Below are 18972 nucleotides of genomic sequence, written 5' to 3'. Positions count from 1 at the left end.
ATGGCAGGGATATTGGAATTATCAGACCAGGAATTTAAAACAAAAGTGGCCATGAGCTGGTGACGATCATAAATGACCGGGTCATTACACAATTCTGTCTCCTTTTATATGTTTGAAAATTGACATAATAAAGAGTTAAAATGTGTTCTTGGTCAAAATAACTTTGGGAAAATAAATTAATTAGTCTATTTCTAGAAGATTAATAGGAATTGTATACTAAATTCCTTTGCCAAATGGCATACAAATCTCTCTACTTAAGGATTTTAAATGGTATGTTTTCATATTATTGCAAACCTGAAGGGTGAAGCAGTTTATATATTGATGCCAAACGATACAGCCATCTTGGTATTGATAACAGCTACACAAATTATCACACTCCTCATTTAAACGTTCCTTTAACTTGAAGTTGATATAAAAGTCCCATGGGACAGGTTGAGACGATACCTGTAAGAAAATATATTTTAAAAATAAAAGCCATTAGAATCTATGGTAATGGTTGGCAGATTGAAAACATTCCCTCCAGCCCTTCTGATATCCTGACAGAAATAATAGTAGAAAAGGGATATTTGAAAAGGCATAAACCTTTAGGAAAGAAGAGAGCAGCAAGATATTCTGGAAGCTGGAAACAGAATATTAAGAGGTAACAATCCACTTAACAGACCCAAGAAAGCTGATTCTGGCAGTGGAGAAAGCTGACAGCAACCAAATTTATATTACAAGACCATCTTTCTGTAATATGAAACTGGTAGCACTAATTATCAATAGAGGTAAGAGTGAATGTGGAGCTAACATTGGAGGGGTTGAACTCTGTTCAAGAGAAAGTTAGACCCCTGACTACCCCTCCGGCTCCTGTAGCCCAGCCTCTCTTTCATTCTTGAAGACCATTTTTTTTTTCCCTAGAGAATATAAAACAGAAGGGCTCTAGACTAAAGGACACTTATGCACAGTTGAAGGTGGGAATGCCATAAGGAAAAGAATATATATGTCAAATGTTAAGATGTACCTTCCTGCCCTTCTACTTTCCAAACTAATTTCCCCATGAAGCTTTTAGGAGACTAGCAGCCAGGATTATATACCTTAGGTAAGAAACCAGAAGTTTTCTCTGAGGTATCTGATAAGCTCAAGAGAAAAGACCTAAAGACTGGAGGTTTTTCCAACATCAAGGTCAAATGAGATCATTGTACTGTGAGGCCTACAGCTGTCAAGGTCCCTCCATATACATAGTTTTAACTGGTTTTCTAGAGGCCCATGCTTAAATATGAAGAGAGAGCCAAAGACTTGAAGAAAGCCTCAAATATGAAAGATGGAGATCAAAACAGACAAAAGAAAATAGATGAAGCAGGGAGAAAGCAAAATTAAAGCACTGTTAATATAGTCAGAGAGGTAAGGAATATTTCATCTTTGAAATGAAGAATAGAATTCTACAAAGAAGAAAAAATTTGAGTACAAAAAAGAAAGTTTACAAATTTAATACATGATAAAAGAAATTAAAAACCCAGTAAAAAGGCTGAAAATAAAGTTGATAAAACATTCCAGAAAGTAAAGCAAAAATATAAAGAGAAACGGGAAAAAAAGGTAAGATTTTTAAAGAAATCTGTTCAGGAAACCCTTAATCCTAACAAAAGGAATTCTAGGATACAAGAACAGCAAAGACTGAGAGGAGAAATAATTTTTTCTTTGAAGGTAAGTTCTCAGAACTGAATAAGTTTCCAGGTTGAAATGGCCATCAAGTGCCTAAGATTATGGGTGAAAATAGACTTTTACCAAAGCACGTAATTGTGAAATTTCAGAATCCTGGGGACAAACATAAGATCCTACAAGGATCTGGGGGGCAGGGGTGGGGCAGGTGGAAATCAGAGAATGGCAAAAGATTTTAAAAGCAAGGTTACAAGCCAAAAGCTACTGAAGCTCATCTTCAAAACTCTAAGGAAAAAAGTCTTAAACCAAGAATTCTGATATCTAGCTAAACTACCAATCAAATAAAGATATGGAATAAGAAATTTTCTGACATCCAAGGTTTTAAAAATTTTATATCCTATACATCCTTTCTCAAGGAGCTACTGAAATATGAAGATTTAAATCAAGAAAGAAGGAAAAAACAGGGATCCAAGGTAACTAGGCAGTCAATATAAAAAAGAGGTAATATGAATCCCTGAGATGATGGTGAATGGAAATTTCAAAGTAATATAGTGTGTGTGTATGTGTGTGTGTGTATCCTAGAATGTAACTTGTCCAGATTGAAGGAAGCCAGGAAATTTCGGATGTCCTCAAGAAGATAAAACTGACAGAATACCTAACATGTTTGAACACATTAAGAGATTTACACAATACCCTGTCATTTTTCACAACAGACCTTGGCATATAATGGTGAGCGATTTCTTGATGCATCACTGACTTTCATATAAGGCAGCTCCTAGACTAACAGAGGGATTTTGATGGTGCCATGGAGTTACAATTACTGCTTCAACTGACATTATTTATGAAGTAAATGAAATGACAAAGAATCAGTCCTACCTTTATTAGGGTTAACTCGGCAGTGTTTCTTGGTGTCACCCAGAATAATTTGTAGTCTTCACATACCAGGTATTCTTGTCTAATGCAATATTCCTCATTATCTGTTGAGAAGGTGTGATTCCATTTAAAAGTCAGTGTGAATATGTACAGCCCCCTAGGTTTTATTTCCTGGTTTAAGGGCTAAAGGAACTTTATATTTGCCAGTTAGTAGCATCTAAAATACTTTTCAAAATCATTTGTTAAAAATTGAAAGAGGGGAAAACAGAATTCCTACTGTTACTGGGACATAAACTTATGAATTTGTCAACTTCTATAATGCTGTTTCTTATATTCTAGAAATATTGATTGTGCTTAAGCATCAAGTTCAAGTATAAATAGTCACTTATTTATATACTGTCACACACAAAAGGCCATGCATTCAATGATACTTACCTAATTCAATTTCCTTCTCTATTTCCAAATTAGGCATTGGTCTATCTTCTGCAAAAAACTCTGTAGAGACACTCAGCTCTGGTAGGGATTTTACCAGTTGTCTGCGATACTGTGGACACCAGGGTGACTGAGTAGGGTTGTCTGGGTGAAAAAAGTTGAGAAAAAAATTACCTTAAAACCAAAATGGGTATTTTAATAGAGGAGGGCAAAAAAACCCTAAGACTGCATGATCAAAACTGTTAATCTAACAACACTCATCTATCTCAGGTCTTTATGATACTGAATTCAGTTTGTACTCATTTAGTCTAGTGATTTCACAATTTATGGCAACTTCTCCAGAGAAGAAATACATATACCTCGGTTTGCTCTGATAAAGTGCTCACTGGATGCAGATGTAGATATTTCCTCACAAATGGTATATATGAACCTACCTGCAGTATCACTAGTGAGTTCCAGTTTCTCAGGAATTTGAAGACTTTTGATGGAGGAGGTGCTTGTAACTGAGGCAGAAGATCCAGAGAACCCAGAGGAATGTGTGGCTTCACGGCTGTCTTCAATAATTGGGCTGAAAGAACCACAAATGAATCACTCTTCAAAAGGATAATTTATATCAACTTATCTTTGTTCTAATTTTATTTGCTCTTTTCTAATAAGTGACCTGCATGCATGCTCAGATCAGATCAGTCAGTCGTGTCCGACTCTTTGCGACCCCATGAAGCGCAGCATGCCAGGCCTCCCTGTCCATCACCAACTCCCGGAGTTCACTCAGACTCACATCCATCGAGTCAGTGATGCCATCCAGCCATCTCATCCTCTGTTGTCGCCTTCTCCTCCTGCCCCCAATCCCTCCCAGTATCAGAGTCTTTTCCAATGAGTCAACTCTTCGCGTGAGGGGGCCAAAGTACTGGAGTTTCAGCTTTAGCATCATTCTTTCCAAAGAAATCCCAGGGCTGATATTCAGAATGGACTGGTTGGATCTCCTTGCAGTCCAAGGGACTCTCAAGAGTCTTCTCCAACACCACAGTTCAAAAGCATCAATTCTTTGGCGCTCAGCCTTCTTCACAGTTCAACTCTCACATCCATACATGACCATAGGAAAAACCATAGCCTTGACTAGACGAACCTTTGTTGGCAAAGTAATGTCTCTGCTTTTCAATATGCTATCTAGGTTGGTCATAACTTTCCTTCCAAGGAGTAAGTGTCTTTTAATTTCATGGCTGCAGTCACCATCTGTAGTGATTTTGGAGCCCAGAAAAATAAAGTCTGACACTGTTTCCACTGTTTCCCCATCCATTTCCCATGAAGTGATGGGACCGGATGCCATGATCTTCGTTTTCTGAATGTTGAGCTTTAAGCCAACTTTTTCACTCTCCACTTTCACTTTTATCAAGAGGCTTTTTAGTTCCTCTTCACTTTCTGCCATAAGGGTGCTGTCATCTGCATATCTGAGGTTATAGATATTTCTCCCGGCAATCTTGAGTCCAGCTTGTGCTTCTTCCAACCCAGCGTTTCTCATGATGTACTCTGCATATAAGTTAAATAAACAGGGTGACAATATACAGCCTTGACGAACTCCTTTTCCTATTTGGAACCAGTCTGTTGTTCCATGTCCAGTTCTAACTGTTGCTTCCTGACCTGCATACAAATTTCTCAAGAGGCAGATCAGGTGGTCTGGTATTCCCATCTCTTTCAGAATTTTCCACAGTTTATTGTGATCCACACAGTCAAAGGCTTTGGCATAGTCAGTAAAGCAGAAATAGATGTTTTTCTGGAACTCTCTTGCTTTTTCCATGATCCAGCGAATGTTGGCAATTTGATCTCTGGTTTCTCTGCCTTTTCTAAAACCAGCTGGAACATCAGGAAGTTCACGGTTCACGTATTACTGAAGCCTGGCTTGGAGAATTTTGAGCATGACTTTACTAGCGTGTGAGATGAGTGCAATTGTGCGGTCGTTTGAGCATTCTTTGGCATTGCCTTTCTTTGGGATTGGAATGAAAACTGACCTTTTCCAGTCCTGTGGCCACTGCTGAGTTTTCCAAATTTGCTGGCATATTGAGTGCAGCACTTTCAAAGCATCATCTTTCAGGATTTGGAATAGCTCAACTGGAATTCCATCACCTCCACTAGCTTTGTTTGTAGTGATGCTTTCTAAGGCCCACTTGACTTCACATTCCAGGATGTCTGGCTCTAGGTCAGTGATCACACCATTGTGATTATCTGGATCGTTGAAGATCTTTTTTGTACAGTTCTTCTGTGTATTCTTGCCATCTCTTCTTAATATCTTCTGCTTCTGTTAGGTCCATACCATTTCTGTCCATTATAGAGCCCATCTTTGCATGAAATGTTCCTTTGGTATCTCTGATTTTCTTGAAGAGATCCCTAGTCTTTCCCATTCTGTTGTTTTCCTCTATTTCTTTGCATTGATCGCTGCAGAAGGCTTTCTTATCTCTTCTTGCTAGTCTTTGGAACTCTGCACTCAGATGTTTATATCTTTCCTTTTCTCCTTTGCTTTTTGCTTCTCTTCTTTTCACAGCTATTTGTAAGGCTTCCCCAGACAGCCGTTTTACTTTTTTGTATTTCTCTTCCATGTGGATGGTCTTGATCCCTGTCTCCTGTACAATGTCACGAACCTCATTCCATAGTTCATCAGGCACTCTATCTATCAGATCTAGGCCCTTAAATCTATTTGTCACTTCCACTGTATAATCATAAGGGATTTGATTTAGGTCATACCTGAATGGTCTAGTGGTTTTCCCTACTTTCTTCAATTTAAGTCTGAATTTGGCAATAAGGAGTTCATGGTCTGAGTCACAGTTAGCTCCTGGTCTTGTTTTTGCTGGCTGTATAGAGCTTCTCCATCTTTGGCTGCAAAGAATATAATCAATCTGATTTCGGTGTTGACCATCTGGTGATGTCCATGTATAGAGTCTTCTCTTGTGTTGTTGGAAGGAGGTGTTTGTTATGACCAGTGCATTTTCTTGGCAAAACTCTATTAGTCTTTGCCCTGCTTCATTCCGTATTCCAAGGCCAAATTTGCCTGTTACTCCAGGTGTTTCTTGACTTCCTACTTTTGCATTCCAGTCCCCTATAATGAAAAGGACATCTTTTTTGGGTGTTAGTTCTAAAAGGTCTTGTAGGTCTTCATAGAACCATTCAACTTCAGCTTCTTCAGCGTTACTGGTTGGGGCATAGACTTGGATTACTGTGATATTGAATGGTTTGCCTTGGAAACGAACAGAGATCATTCTGTCGTTTTTGAGATTGCATCCAAGTACTGTATTTTGGACTCTTTTGTTGACCATGATGGCCACTCCATTTCTTCTGACGGATTCCTGCCTGCAGTAGTAGATGTAATGGTCATCTGAGTTAAATTCACCCATTCCAGTCCATTTTAGTTCGCTGATTCCTAGAATGTCGACATTCACTCTTGCCATCTCTTGTTTGTCCACTTCCAATTTGTCTTGATTCTTGGACCTGACATTCCAGGTTCCTATGCAATATTGCTCTTTACAGCATCGGACCTTGCTTCTATCACCAGTCACATCCACAGCTGGGTATTCTTTTTGCTTTGGCTCCATCCCTTCATTCTTTCTGGAGTTATTTCTCCACTGATCTCCAGTAGCATGCTCAGTCAAGTTCAATTCTTCGTGACCCCTGTATCCCGCCAGGCTCCTCAGTCCATGGAATTTTCCAGGCAAGACTACTGGAGTGGGTTGCCATTTCCTATTCCAGGTAATCTTCCTGACCCAGGGATCAAACCCAAGTCTCTTGGGTCTCTTGTACTGGCAGGCAGATTCTTTACCACTGAGCCACCTGGGAAGCATAAGTGGCCTGAGGTGACCTCTAAAAATTGTGTGCTATTCATTTGACCCAGAAAACCCCACAAAATCATGTAAATCAAGAGGCTCAAATCTTCCAGTTCACTTTAAGAACATTCGTGAAACTGCCCAGGCCATTAAGGGTATGCATATCCGAAAGGCAACCAAGTATCTAAAGGATGTCACCTTTAAGAAGCAATGCATGCCATTCTGTCATTACAATGGTAGAGTTGGTAATGTGGGCACAGGCTAAACAGTGGGTCAGGGATGCAGTGGATGCAGGGTCAGTGGCCCAAAAAGAGTGCTGAATGTTTACTGCACATGCTCAAAAATGCAGAGAGTAATTCTGAACTTAAGGGCTTAGATATAGATTCTCTAGTTACTGAGCACATTCCAGGTGAACAAAGTCCCCAAGATGTGGCACAGGACTTAAGAGAGTTCATGGTCAGATCAACCCATATATGAGCTCTCCTTGCCACACTGAGATGATCAATTCTCACTGAAAAAGAACAAATAGGTCCTAAACCAGAAGAGGAAATTGCATAGAAGAAGATACCCTAGAAGAAACCAAAGAAACAAAAACTTATGGCCTGGGAATAAATGCTGCAAAAAATAAATGTTAACAAAAGTAAAAAAAAAAAAAAAAAAGTATCCACTATTTAATCTCACTTTAAAGTCTATTATTTTCCTGAAAAAAAAAAAAAAAAAAAAAAAAAAAGATTCATAATCAGAATCTAGGTAACTTTATCTACCATGGTTGATGAGCAATGCCAACTATTAAATTTGTGCTTTATCAACCTAATCTATCATGGAGAAGGAAATGGCAACCCATTCCAGTATTTTTGCCAGGGAAATCCTATGGACAGAAGTGCCTGGAGGGCGAGAGTCCATGGGATCGCAAGAGAGTTGGACATAACTTAGCAACTAAACAACAACCTAATCTATAGCAAATGCCTTATTCTACATCTATCCTAAACTAGACCGAGAAAAACTGATTAAGACACTAGTTTTCTTCCTCTTTATCTCTTCTTTGGACTTTTTAACTCTTCAATAAGCAAAGGTCAAGAAAGAAAACAGGAAATTAATCAAGGTGACTATGTGCTAGAAACTGAGAAAAGTTTGTTAGGGAGAAAGTTTGAAAATACAGCTTTAAAAGCACAAACTGGCAAATTAAAGAATATTCCTAAAACTGGAACTTGTTTAAATTAGGTGACTTTTAAATACGGATAGATCACAAGGTTTATTAGTCCCTGGTTCTCGATGCCATTCCCACTATTACTTTATTCATTTCTCTCTATCACAAGATACTTTTGAAAAGTATATCTCTAACAGCCTATTTAAAATTAGCATCAAGCTACTCTACCATTATTTAAAATTCAATATTAAAGGAAAAATACATGCCTCTTCTCTACCAATCAGGTACCCTTTCTGAGTTTCCTCAAAGATACCATAATCGCCCCAAGTTACTTCTTCCATGGGACTTCCCTGGTGGTCTAGTGGCTAAGATTCCATGGTCCCAATGTAGGGGGCCTGGGTTTGATCCCTGGTCAGGGAACTAGGTCCCACATGCTGCAACAAAGATGGAAGATCCTACATGATGCAACTAAGACCTGGAGCAGCTAAATAAATAAATAAATATTTTTAAAAAATTTACTTCTAACCCTCATATTCAAATAAATTACTAAATCCCATTAACATTTTATCTGAAGGAGCTTAATTGTCATGTAAAGCACTTAGCACAATACTTGGCAGGTAGTAAAAGCTTGATAATTGATGGCTATAATTGACAGGCACACACAGAATAAGAGATCTCAAACAATTTGCTTTGTGCAACCTATAATCACCACTCACCTCAGCTTCTTGATGCTGAGAGGTGGATTGTAGATAGTGCCACAAGCAGTTTGCTGGTCCTCAGAGGTCTTCATGTCTAGATCCTCTTCCTGCAACAGTCTCTCAGGATCAGAAGGGAGATCCTTCAAGGATATTATTTCATGAAAAGGAGTGGATGCAAAACGAGCTGCTCTAGCGAAGTCACAAGTGTCTTCTGGGTTAGGACAAATAGTTACATTCCTGAAACCTGTGATAATAGCATCCTCACTCAAGGGCTCAATTCCTGTAAATTCATCCTGAAATAAAAACCACATAAAAATTTAGCTGGAACATTTTAATGAGCATATGAATGGCCTATATTTTTTACTGAAAGAGGCGTTAGATAAGTGATTTTTAACACAGAATCTCTCGAGAAAGACAATTTTTAAAAGTACATCTTTACATCTGAGGAAAAGGTTCTGTATTATGAAAACAGCAAACTATATTTCATCAAAAATACACTGAAGATTCTCCACACAAAGAAAAATACTGGACAATGTTTTCTCCTCAATCAATTTCACCTAGGAACCAAAGAACCAATACCATTTTTCTTCTGGCTTTGGCCTAGAATACCCTCTGGTAATCAACTATCCTCCTAGCTTTTAGGTCTTATTCTATGACAATTAATTTTTATTTTATTTCTTAAAGGTAACTCATGATCATGGGCTTCCCTGGTGGCTCAATGGTAAGGAATCTGCCTGCCAATGCAGGAAACATTGGTTCAATCCCTGGGCCAGAAAGATCCCCTGGAAAAAGAAATGGCAACCCACTCCAGTGTTCTTGCCAGGAAAATCTCATGGACAGAGGCGCCTGGTGGGCTATAGTCCATGGAGTCACAAACAGTCAGACATGAATTAGCGACTAAACAACAATTCATGATGATAGAAGATATGGGGGAAAAAAGTATAAAATAATGGAAAACACTTAAAATATACCTTTGTCTTTAAAAGTAATACAAGTATATAGTTTTAAAAAGTCAACTATTTTAAAAGAATCTGTAGTAAAAAAAAGTCTCCCTCCCACACTTGATCCTCCCACTTCTCCACCCCAGTTACTATTGGTGTGTGCGTGCTAAGCCCCTTCAGTTGTGTTGACTCTTTGCGACCCTATGAACTGTAGCCCACCAGGCTTCTCTGTCCATGGGATTTACCAGGCAAGACTACTGGAGTGGGTTGCCATGCCCTCCTCCAGGGGGTCTTCTGGACCCAGGGATCAAACCTGCATCTCTTATATCTCCTGAATTGGCAGACGGGTTCTTTACCACTCATGCCACCTGGGAAGTCCCCAGTTTCTACTATCCAGAGACAACTGCTATGACCATATACATCTGGTAGGATACATGCATATTTTATGCATTTTAAAAAGAGGTTTTAAAACAAGTGAAATTACAGCATAAATGCTAGTCCATATTATTCATTATCATTATATATTTTAGTTTATTTTCTGTGCTATTAAAAATTCTTTAAAAACATGTTGGTAACACTGTGAGTCTATCAGAAGTTGACCAACTGTTTTTAGGCTATTCCCCGTATTTTACTGTCATGAAACTATTTTAAATATTCTTATAGATTTAAATCTTTAGGAATATGTTAGTTTTCTCAGGAATAATTCATAAAAATAGAACTATCAGGTCAAAAAGGTAATGGGACATTAAGGGTATGTATTCATACTGCCCAACTTCCCTCAGAAATATTGTACCACTTTATACATTTACCTGAAGTACACAAAAGTGCCTATTTCATTTAACCCTCATTGATACTAGATATTAGTTTTCTAGATCATTACCAATATGACATATACTCTGAATTTCTGGCTCAACATAATTAAGTAGAGGTGAGAGATACATCTAGAAGAAACAATAGATGAAACTGAAGAATCGTAGGATTAGAGTAAAATAGATGTCTGTAGTCTATGGATACATTTTATGCAAATACTATTTATGGCCCTATTAGTTTAGACACTTTAAATATGATTTTTTTTTTAGGGAAAAAAATGCTGGTAGGTACCTATTAACAAAATTCAAGTAAAAGGTTTAAGACAAAAAACCCTAAGATATCCTCTTAATAATTTAGTCCATCCTTGAACATCTGAACCTAGAACCACTACCTCCAAATCCAGCCTATTCTCTGGTGGCAGTCTCCAGAATCCAGTATGTAAAAATTACTCTTCTACATCATCATCTTTATTACCTACATTAGAATTACCTGGGCAAGTACTTAAAACAGACAAAAATACATGCTTGGATTTTATCTCTGGAAATTCCAATTCAGTATAGTTGGAATGGGGCCTCAGCACCTTCAGTCATACATGGCTCCTGAGGTTCTTCTGGGTTGCTGCAAATTTTCTGTATCTTGATATATGTGAAGACTGCATGGATATTCACATATTTAAAATTTTACCTAGCTGTACAATTAATATTTGTGCAATGTACCTATATAAGAGCTCTCTCTCTCTCTTTAGTTGCTAAGTCGTGTCCAACTCTCGTGACCCCATGGACTGTAGCCTGCCAGGCTCCTCTGTCCATGGGATTCTCCAGGCAAGCATACTGGAGTGAGTTGCCATTTCCTTCTCCAGGGGATCTTCCCAACCTAGGGATCAAACCTGAGTCTCCTGCATTGCAGGCTGATTCTTTATACCAACTGAGCTACTGAGGGAGGTCCATGGATATAAGATATACCTCAATAAATAAGTAAACAAAAAGAAAAACATGTTTGATTCATTGGAATACAATGATTTAACACTGTTTTAAATCATTATAGATACTGATCATGTCTCCCCTTATAAGCTTCAGATTAAACATACTCAGTTCTCTTTAAATATTAAGACAAGTTTCCAGATGCTGGTTTAAAACTTCAATAAAATGTCATTGATAAAGTTTATTTACTTTGACTTGAATGTGTGCAGGGTCACTAGTTCACAGTGGTTAAAACAGAACATTAATACAAAAAAAAAAGGTTGGTTCACATAACTTTCATTGCTACAAAATTTTTTTTATAAAGAAAACAGATCCTGGGCTTTGAAGACAGTAATTTTTCCCTACTTAAAAAAATTGAGATATAATTAACATACCAAAAAATACACTCTTTTATGATGTGCATTTCAGTGTTTTTAGTGTCACACATTCATAACGCTTTGCGACCGTCACCACTATCTCACTTGCGACCGTCACCACTATCTAACTTCAGAACACTCTCATCACCTTAAAAAGAAACACTATATCAATTTGTGGTCAATTTCCAACCCACTCTCTCCCTAATCCCCTGGAAATCCTAATCTATTTTCTGCCTTTATGAAAGACCCCTGTTTATTTCACATAAACAGAATAATACAGTATGTGTTCTTTTAGGCGTGCTTTCATTTTAGCAGTGTTTTAAAGATTCACCCATGTTGTAGGATATGTCAATATTCCATTCCTTCTTATGGCTGAACACTATTCCACTTTACAGATACACATTTCGTTTATCCAAGCATCAGGTGATGAATGTTTGGTTGTTTCCTGTTATTGGCTCTTATGAACAATGCTGCTATGAACATTTATGCAGTTTTTGTGTGATGATACGTTTTAAATTCTTTTAGTTATCCTTCAATTAAAAATTAATTAAATTAAAAAATTCTTTTGGATATATTTACCTAGGAGGGAACTGCTGGACCATATGGTAACCCTATTGTCAACATTTTGAGGAACTGCCAGATTGTTTTCCAAACAGGTTGTACCACTGTACATCCTCATCAGCAACATATGAGGGTTCTAGTTACTTCACATCCTCACCAACAGCTGTTATTTTGTCTTTTTGATTATAGCCATCCAAGTGCACGTGTATAGTATTTCACCATGATTTTGATTTGCATTCTCTGATAACAGTGTTGAGCATCTTTTCATGTGCTTATTTCAAGCCAATGATTTTTACTTTAACTCTAAACTTCTGTGAGAGATGAACAAAACTATACACTAGCCCATTTATATAAACTTAGGGATACTGTTTCTTACACAAACATCTGGAGATACATCCTCATTTGAGGTGATGCTTTCTGAAGTTTTGAGAATTTCAAGAGGTCTTCGTTGGGCTAAAACACGTGAGGGAGCTGCAGAAGGACTAGAAAAAGACATATCCCATTTAGCAATTTTTCTCTTAACACAGATAACAGTAACCTCCTATTTCACCCTTATTTATAATAATAGAAAACTTTTAATTGTTGAAACAAAATAAATTAAAAAAAACCCTCAAACCTGACAGGCTTTTTTTCTGAAAGAAGAGATTCATCAAAAATGGAGAAAGGTACACTGGAACCTATAGAAAGAGAAACTAAATTTACACTCTTTAGAGTAAATGCCCTACTCTTCAAGACAATCAGGTCAATTAACATTTTTGCTGTCTGAAAGCAGAAAAACAATTTTATCTTTTATAATAAATAATTTCCAAAGTACAAAAGTAAAGATCACTTAATAACAATGGTCTAAACATGGATGATCTTGTTTCATCTTTATTCCCCATCACTACTCCCCAAATCTAACCCAACTCTGAATTATTTTTGAAGCAAATACAAAACACCATTTCATTGCATATGTAAACATTTCAGTACACATTTCTTAGAAATAGCATCTTTTTAAAAAACATAATCTCAAAACATGATCATATCTACAGAATTAACCATTTCTGAATTCAAACATACAGTCAGAAGTATCACATTTTACCAAAACTTTTTAGAAAGTTTGAATTAGGAATGCAAAGTAGATTCAAACACTGTGACCAGTTGAAATTGTCTCTTAAATTGCTTTTATTTTATAGGGTTTTTGTTTTTGCTATTAATTTTTTGTTTTAGAAACTGGGTTGTATACCCCATAATGCTGGATTTTTGGCCAATTATATTTTTGTTTCAAATGTTCTTCTATGCCTTGCATTTCCTATAAACTGATGGTTAGACTTAAATGTTTAATCAGATTCTACTGAATTTTTTAAACTACTAGGTGGATATTCATGTTTCTACCACTTTTAACATGTTTCTGAAAAGACCAAATTTGAATATAAAATAGCTTTAATTTTAAGCTTCTCCCCCCCTCTTCCTATCAAAAAACTACTTTCCAGTCTTGGCTCCTGGGTGCTACTGCTATGCTTAGCTGCTGCTGCTGCTAAGTCTCTTCAGTTGTGTCCAACTCTATGAGACCCCATAGATGGCAACCCACCAGGCTCCCCCGTCCCTGGGATTCTCCAGGCAAGAAGACTGGAGTGGGTTGCCATTTCCTTCTCCAATGCGTGAAAGTGAAGCCGCTCAGTCGTGTCCAACTCTTAGCGGCCCCGTGGACTGCAGCCCACCAGGCTTCTCCGTTCATGCGATTTTCCAGGCAAGAACACTGGAGTGGGTTGCCATTTCCTTCTCCAATGCATGAAAGTGAAAAGTGAAAGTGAAGTCGCTCAGTCGTGTTCGACTCTTAGCGACCCCATGGACTGCAGCCCACCAGGCTCCTCTGTCCATGGGATTTTCCAGGCAAGAGTACTGGAGTGGGGTGCCATTAGCTAGAGTGCACTAACTAAAGTGAAATATTATTTTATAGTTAGTATAAATTTAAATTACATTTAAAATCAAATATTTTTAAGCAATGAGTTATTTTACAAAAATATTCTTTCAAATGTCTATCCTATCTTGAATTATATGCTAATAAATTGAACTCCATGATTCAAAGATTACAAACCTGAGTCCCTCTCTTTGCTTTCTTTCACCTCCTTTTACTACAATCAATAAAATTATTTATACTTGTTACATAATGCATTTGTTATCAGTAAGGTCTTCATGAGATTGTCAAATACAACTCACTTTTAGAATGAGGTTGTTCTTGCCAAACGTTTTCTGCAAGTGATGTTTCCCTGTGAAGATACTTGATTTTAAACATGTGGCTTACTACCCATGGAACACATTATTTAATTCTCAGAAGTCCAAGACGCTTTTTAAAAAATTAAATATAATCTTCATTCTAAGATAAAATATTCTAGTACCATTAAACCAAATTCTTTAAGATAGAACCTTCAGTCATTAGAATTGTTACAGAAATACATCTGATAGCAGACATCAAGTTACATTAACAATATAAGCAGATTACAAAATGATAAACCTTCATTTTTATAAACAAATCCAAAACAACACATAAAGAAGAAATAAAGCAATGTTAATACTAGTCATCTTTTAGTGGTAGAAATGAGTGGTTTTATCATTTAAAAATTATTTGGTTGTTATTATAAGAAATACGTTATTTTTGTTTTTAATGGAAAAAAGCCAGCACCTAGACCTCCTTCATTAGTATCAAAGCTGACGTTGTGACAAAGAGTTGCAAAAATCATGTCTCAATACCATAAAAGTTAAGCAGACTTCAAGTCTAGAGAGTCAAAGGCTGGTTCTAAATGCCCTCCTTCCTATAAGTATCATTTCTTCCACCAATGTGGTCCTACCTGGCACAAGAGTTTACTGGGCAAACAAAATTGGACAGAGCCATTCCCGATATTTCCGGAGACTCTGAAGCAATTGGCAGTTCAGCTGTCTCCTTTGTAGGCATCTTTTCTTCTTGCTATTTGCATTAAATAAACAAAATTAGTATGTCCCTCTTATCTAGAAAATGCTACCTATTTTCAAGTTTTAGTGCCAAAATTAGCTTTACTATATACTTTCCCAAGATATTTACTAACCATATAGAATGTCTGTCCCACAGAAGTTCTTAAATTTATGTTACCAGTATTAACTGATACTGCTGTACTTAACTAAGTAGTGGCAAGCAAATACACACTAAATTTTTTTAGCTAATCTCATTTTAATGGAACATGCCTAGAATAAAAAACTAAAGTCAGAAGTAACAGAATAGTGATTTAGAGTATAACTAAGATGTCAATAAATTGTATCACTTATATGCCACAAATTCCATTTGAAGTCACCTGTTAAAATTACTTTTCTGCTCAACTTTGCTGATACTAGTAGCTAAGAAACTACCAAAAACTGAGTGGGCACTGGCAGGACTTTTACCTTCTATATTTTCATATTTTTAAATTTGTTTCAATAAGCATTAGTTGTTATGTACTGAAAAGAGAAAACGACCTGCTCATTCGCTCTTTCTTGCTGAGTAGTTTGGATTTCTTTTAGCTTCTTCTCCATCTCTTCAATCTGTTTCTGCATTTCTGCTCTCTTCTCTGCACTGGTCAGTAGCTCAGCTAGAAATAGTAAAGTTGTCTGAGGCATTACTCCTCTTAGCAATTTATCCTGTCAAAGATTGTCTTTGGGACAGTCAATATTACAGATAAGAATGACACAAATGGAGCAAAGTCCTCAACTTGAGGTCTCGGTCTCTATTATTTATTCAGTCAATAAGAAATAGAAATCTAATACATGCCAAGCACAACAAGGTATTTAGCTTTTAGTGGCACATAATACAAAGTCCTTGGTCATGTGATGCTAATGTTCAATTTGACAGAGACAAACACACAGAAATTAACAAGATAATCAGTGCTAAAAATAAAAATTAGGTGATGTGAAAATGTGTTATTGGGTAGGGGAATGGAGGTCAGGAGCTACTAAACCAGTGATCAGGGCAGATCATCTAAGTCAGTTACATTATGAAGCTGTAACCTGGATAACAATAGGCTGGTCATATAAAGATCTGAGGAAAGTTTCTAGAGCAAGGGACTAGATGGCATAAAGGCCCTAATGGAGGAACAAGATCACTGGTACAAGGACTCAAAAGAAGACCAACATGATTGTAGCATAGAAATAGGGAGCAAAGTAAAAGATGAGATTGGAAAGTTAGGCAAGGGCCAAATCATGTAGGGTTTGTAAGAGTTTGTACTGCATTCTAAGACATTGAAACAACACGGGAGAATTTTAAATAAAGGAGGGACATGACCTGATTTTCCAAAAATGATAATGTGCTGTGAACACAATGAATTTTGGGAAGGCCAGAAAGAGAGCAGAAAGTCTTAACTGCAGTAGTCCAGCTAAAAGACTGTGGTTTGGACTGAGGTAATAATGGGACTGGTGATAAATGAAAGATGTATGAAACTTTTTGGTGGCAAAGTTGGTTTATTCGTTAGATGTGGGGGAATGGTAAGGAAAGAGGGATAAAAGATGCCTTTCAGAGTTTTTTTGGGGAGCAGAAGATATTAAGAAGAGGTAGCAAGAATACACAGAAGAACTGTACAAAAAAGATCTTCATGACCAAGATAATCACGATGGTGTGATCACTCACCTAGAGCCAGACATCCTGGAATGTGAAGTCAAGGGGGCCTTAGAAAGCATCACTACGAACAAAGCTAGTGGAGGTGATGGAATTCCAGTTGAGCTATTTCAAATCCTGAAAGATGATGCTGTGAAAGTGCTGCATTCAATATGCCAGCAAATTTGGAAAACTCAGCAGTGGCCACAGGACTGGAAAAGGTCAGGTTTCATTCCAATCCCAAAGAAAGGCAATGCCAAAGAATGCTCAAACTACCACACAATTGCACTCATCTCACACGCTAGTAAAGTAACGCTTAAAATTCTCCAAGCCAGGCTTCAGCAATATGTGAACCGTGAACTTCCTGATGTTCCAGCTGGTTTTAGAAAAGGCAGAGAAACCAGAGATCAAATTGCCAACATCCCTGGATCATGGAAAAAGCAAGAGAGTTCCAGAAAAACATCTATTTCTGCTTTATTGACTATGCCAAAGCCTCTGACTGTGTGGATCACAGTAAACTGTGGAAAATTCTGAAAGAGATGGGAATACCAGACCACCTTACCTGCCTCCTGAGAAACCTGTATGCAGGTCAGGAAGCAACAGTTAGAACTGGACATGGAACAACAGACTGGTTCCCAATAGGAAAAGGAGTACATCAAGGCTGTATATTGTCACCCTGCTTATTTAACTTATATGCAGAGTACAGCATGAGAAACGCTGGGCTGGAGGAAGCACAAGCTGGAATCAAGATTGCCGGGAGAGATATCAATAACCACAGATATGAAGATGACACCACTCTTATGGCAGAAAGTGAAGAAGAACTAAAGAGCCTCTTGATGAAAGTGAAAGTGGAGAGTGAAAAAGTTGGCTTAAAGCTCAACATTCAGAAAACGAAGATCATGGCATCCAGTCCCATCACTTCATGGCAAATAGATGGGGAAACAGTGGGAACAGTGGCTGACTTTATTTTTCTGGGCTCCAAAATCACTGCAGATGATGACTATAGCCATGAAATTAAAAGATGCTTACTCCTTGGAAGGAAAGTTACGACCAACCTAGACAGCATATTAAAAAGCAGAGATTACTTTGTCCACAAAGGTCCATCTAGTCAAGGCTATGGTTTTTCCAGTGGTCATGTATGGATGTGACTGTCGGACTATAAAGAAAGCTGAGCACCAAAGAACTGACGCTTTTGAACTGTGGTGTTGGAGAAGATTCTTGAGAGTCCCTTGGACTGCAAGGAGATCCAACCAGTCCATCCTAAAGAAGATCATTCCTGGGTGTTCACTGGAAGGATTGATGTTGAAGCTGAAACTCCAATACTTTGGCCACCTGATGCGAAGAGCTGACTCATTGGAAAAGACCCCGATGCTGGGAAAGATTGAGGGCAGGAGGAGAAGGGGATGACAGAGGATGAGATGGCTGGATGGCATCGCCGACTCAATGGACATGGGTTTGGGTAAACTCTGGGAGTTGGTGATGGACAGGAAGGCCTGGTGTGCTGCAGTTCATGGGGTTGCAAAGAGTCAGACACGACTGAGCGACTGAACTGAACTGAACCAACTTGGTGCATGGTGATGCCTTTTGTTGAAATAGGGAAGCCTGTGGTACATTTGTATATTGGGGTGTGGTTTGTGATATAAATCAGTAAATGTTTTTGGTTATGTAGAGCTTAAAATGTCTATTGGAGAGATTTCCCTGGTGGTCCAGTGGCTAAGACTCTGAACTCCCAATGCAGGGGGCCTGAGTTCAATCCTTGGTCAGGGAACTAGATTCCATATGCCTCAACTAAAGACCCCCATAATGCTCAATGAAGACTGAAAATGCTGTGTGCTGCAACTAAGACCCAGCACAGCCAAATACATATAAATTTTAAAAGATGCCTATTAGGACAGCCAATAAATGCAGGCAACTAAATATCAGTCTGGGGATCAGGTGAAATGTCAGGGATGGGGATATGAATTTGAGAGTCGATAGCTTGTAAACAGTATTTAATCCATTACTTAAAGATGGCTGTGGAAAGAAGAGATAATTGGGATATTTCAGAACCCTCCTGGGCCTCAGGAAGAGGTCCTAGATGAGAACAGTAAAGGAAATGGAGCAAGAATACACCATCAAGGAAGAAGCCAAAGAGAAGCATTTCATAAAGCA

The 18972-nt window shown here is 37.9% G+C and overlaps 2 protein-coding genes across 2 annotated transcripts in view; one reads left to right on the top strand and one right to left on the bottom strand.

Annotated features, from left to right (window-relative positions):
* Positions 1–18972, top strand: part of SRP14 (signal recognition particle 14) — a 173883-nt gene that overhangs the window by 28309 nt on the left and 126602 nt on the right. The gene's annotated exons all lie outside the window — the stretch shown is intronic.
* Positions 1–18972, bottom strand: part of BUB1B (BUB1 mitotic checkpoint serine/threonine kinase B) — a 55379-nt gene that overhangs the window by 7064 nt on the left and 29343 nt on the right. The window contains exons 10-19 of the mRNA XM_055537353.1: positions 15711–15823; positions 15074–15189; positions 14445–14494; positions 12862–12922; positions 12622–12727; positions 8616–8890; positions 3378–3511; positions 2947–3087; positions 2515–2615; positions 295–444 (exon numbers count right to left, since the gene is read on the bottom strand). Coding sequence (XP_055393328.1) covers positions 295–444; positions 2515–2615; positions 2947–3087; positions 3378–3511; positions 8616–8890; positions 12622–12727; positions 12862–12922; positions 14445–14494; positions 15074–15189; positions 15711–15823 — 1247 coding nt within the window. The remainder of the gene's footprint in view (positions 1–294; positions 445–2514; positions 2616–2946; positions 3088–3377; positions 3512–8615; positions 8891–12621; positions 12728–12861; positions 12923–14444; positions 14495–15073; positions 15190–15710; positions 15824–18972) is intronic.

The sequence above is a fragment of the Bubalus kerabau genome, chromosome 10 (genome assembly GCF_029407905.1).
Source record: "Bubalus kerabau isolate K-KA32 ecotype Philippines breed swamp buffalo chromosome 10, PCC_UOA_SB_1v2, whole genome shotgun sequence".
Lineage (NCBI taxonomy): Eukaryota > Metazoa > Chordata > Mammalia > Artiodactyla > Bovidae > Bubalus > Bubalus kerabau.
This window is presented reverse-complemented; position numbering and strand designations above follow the sequence as displayed.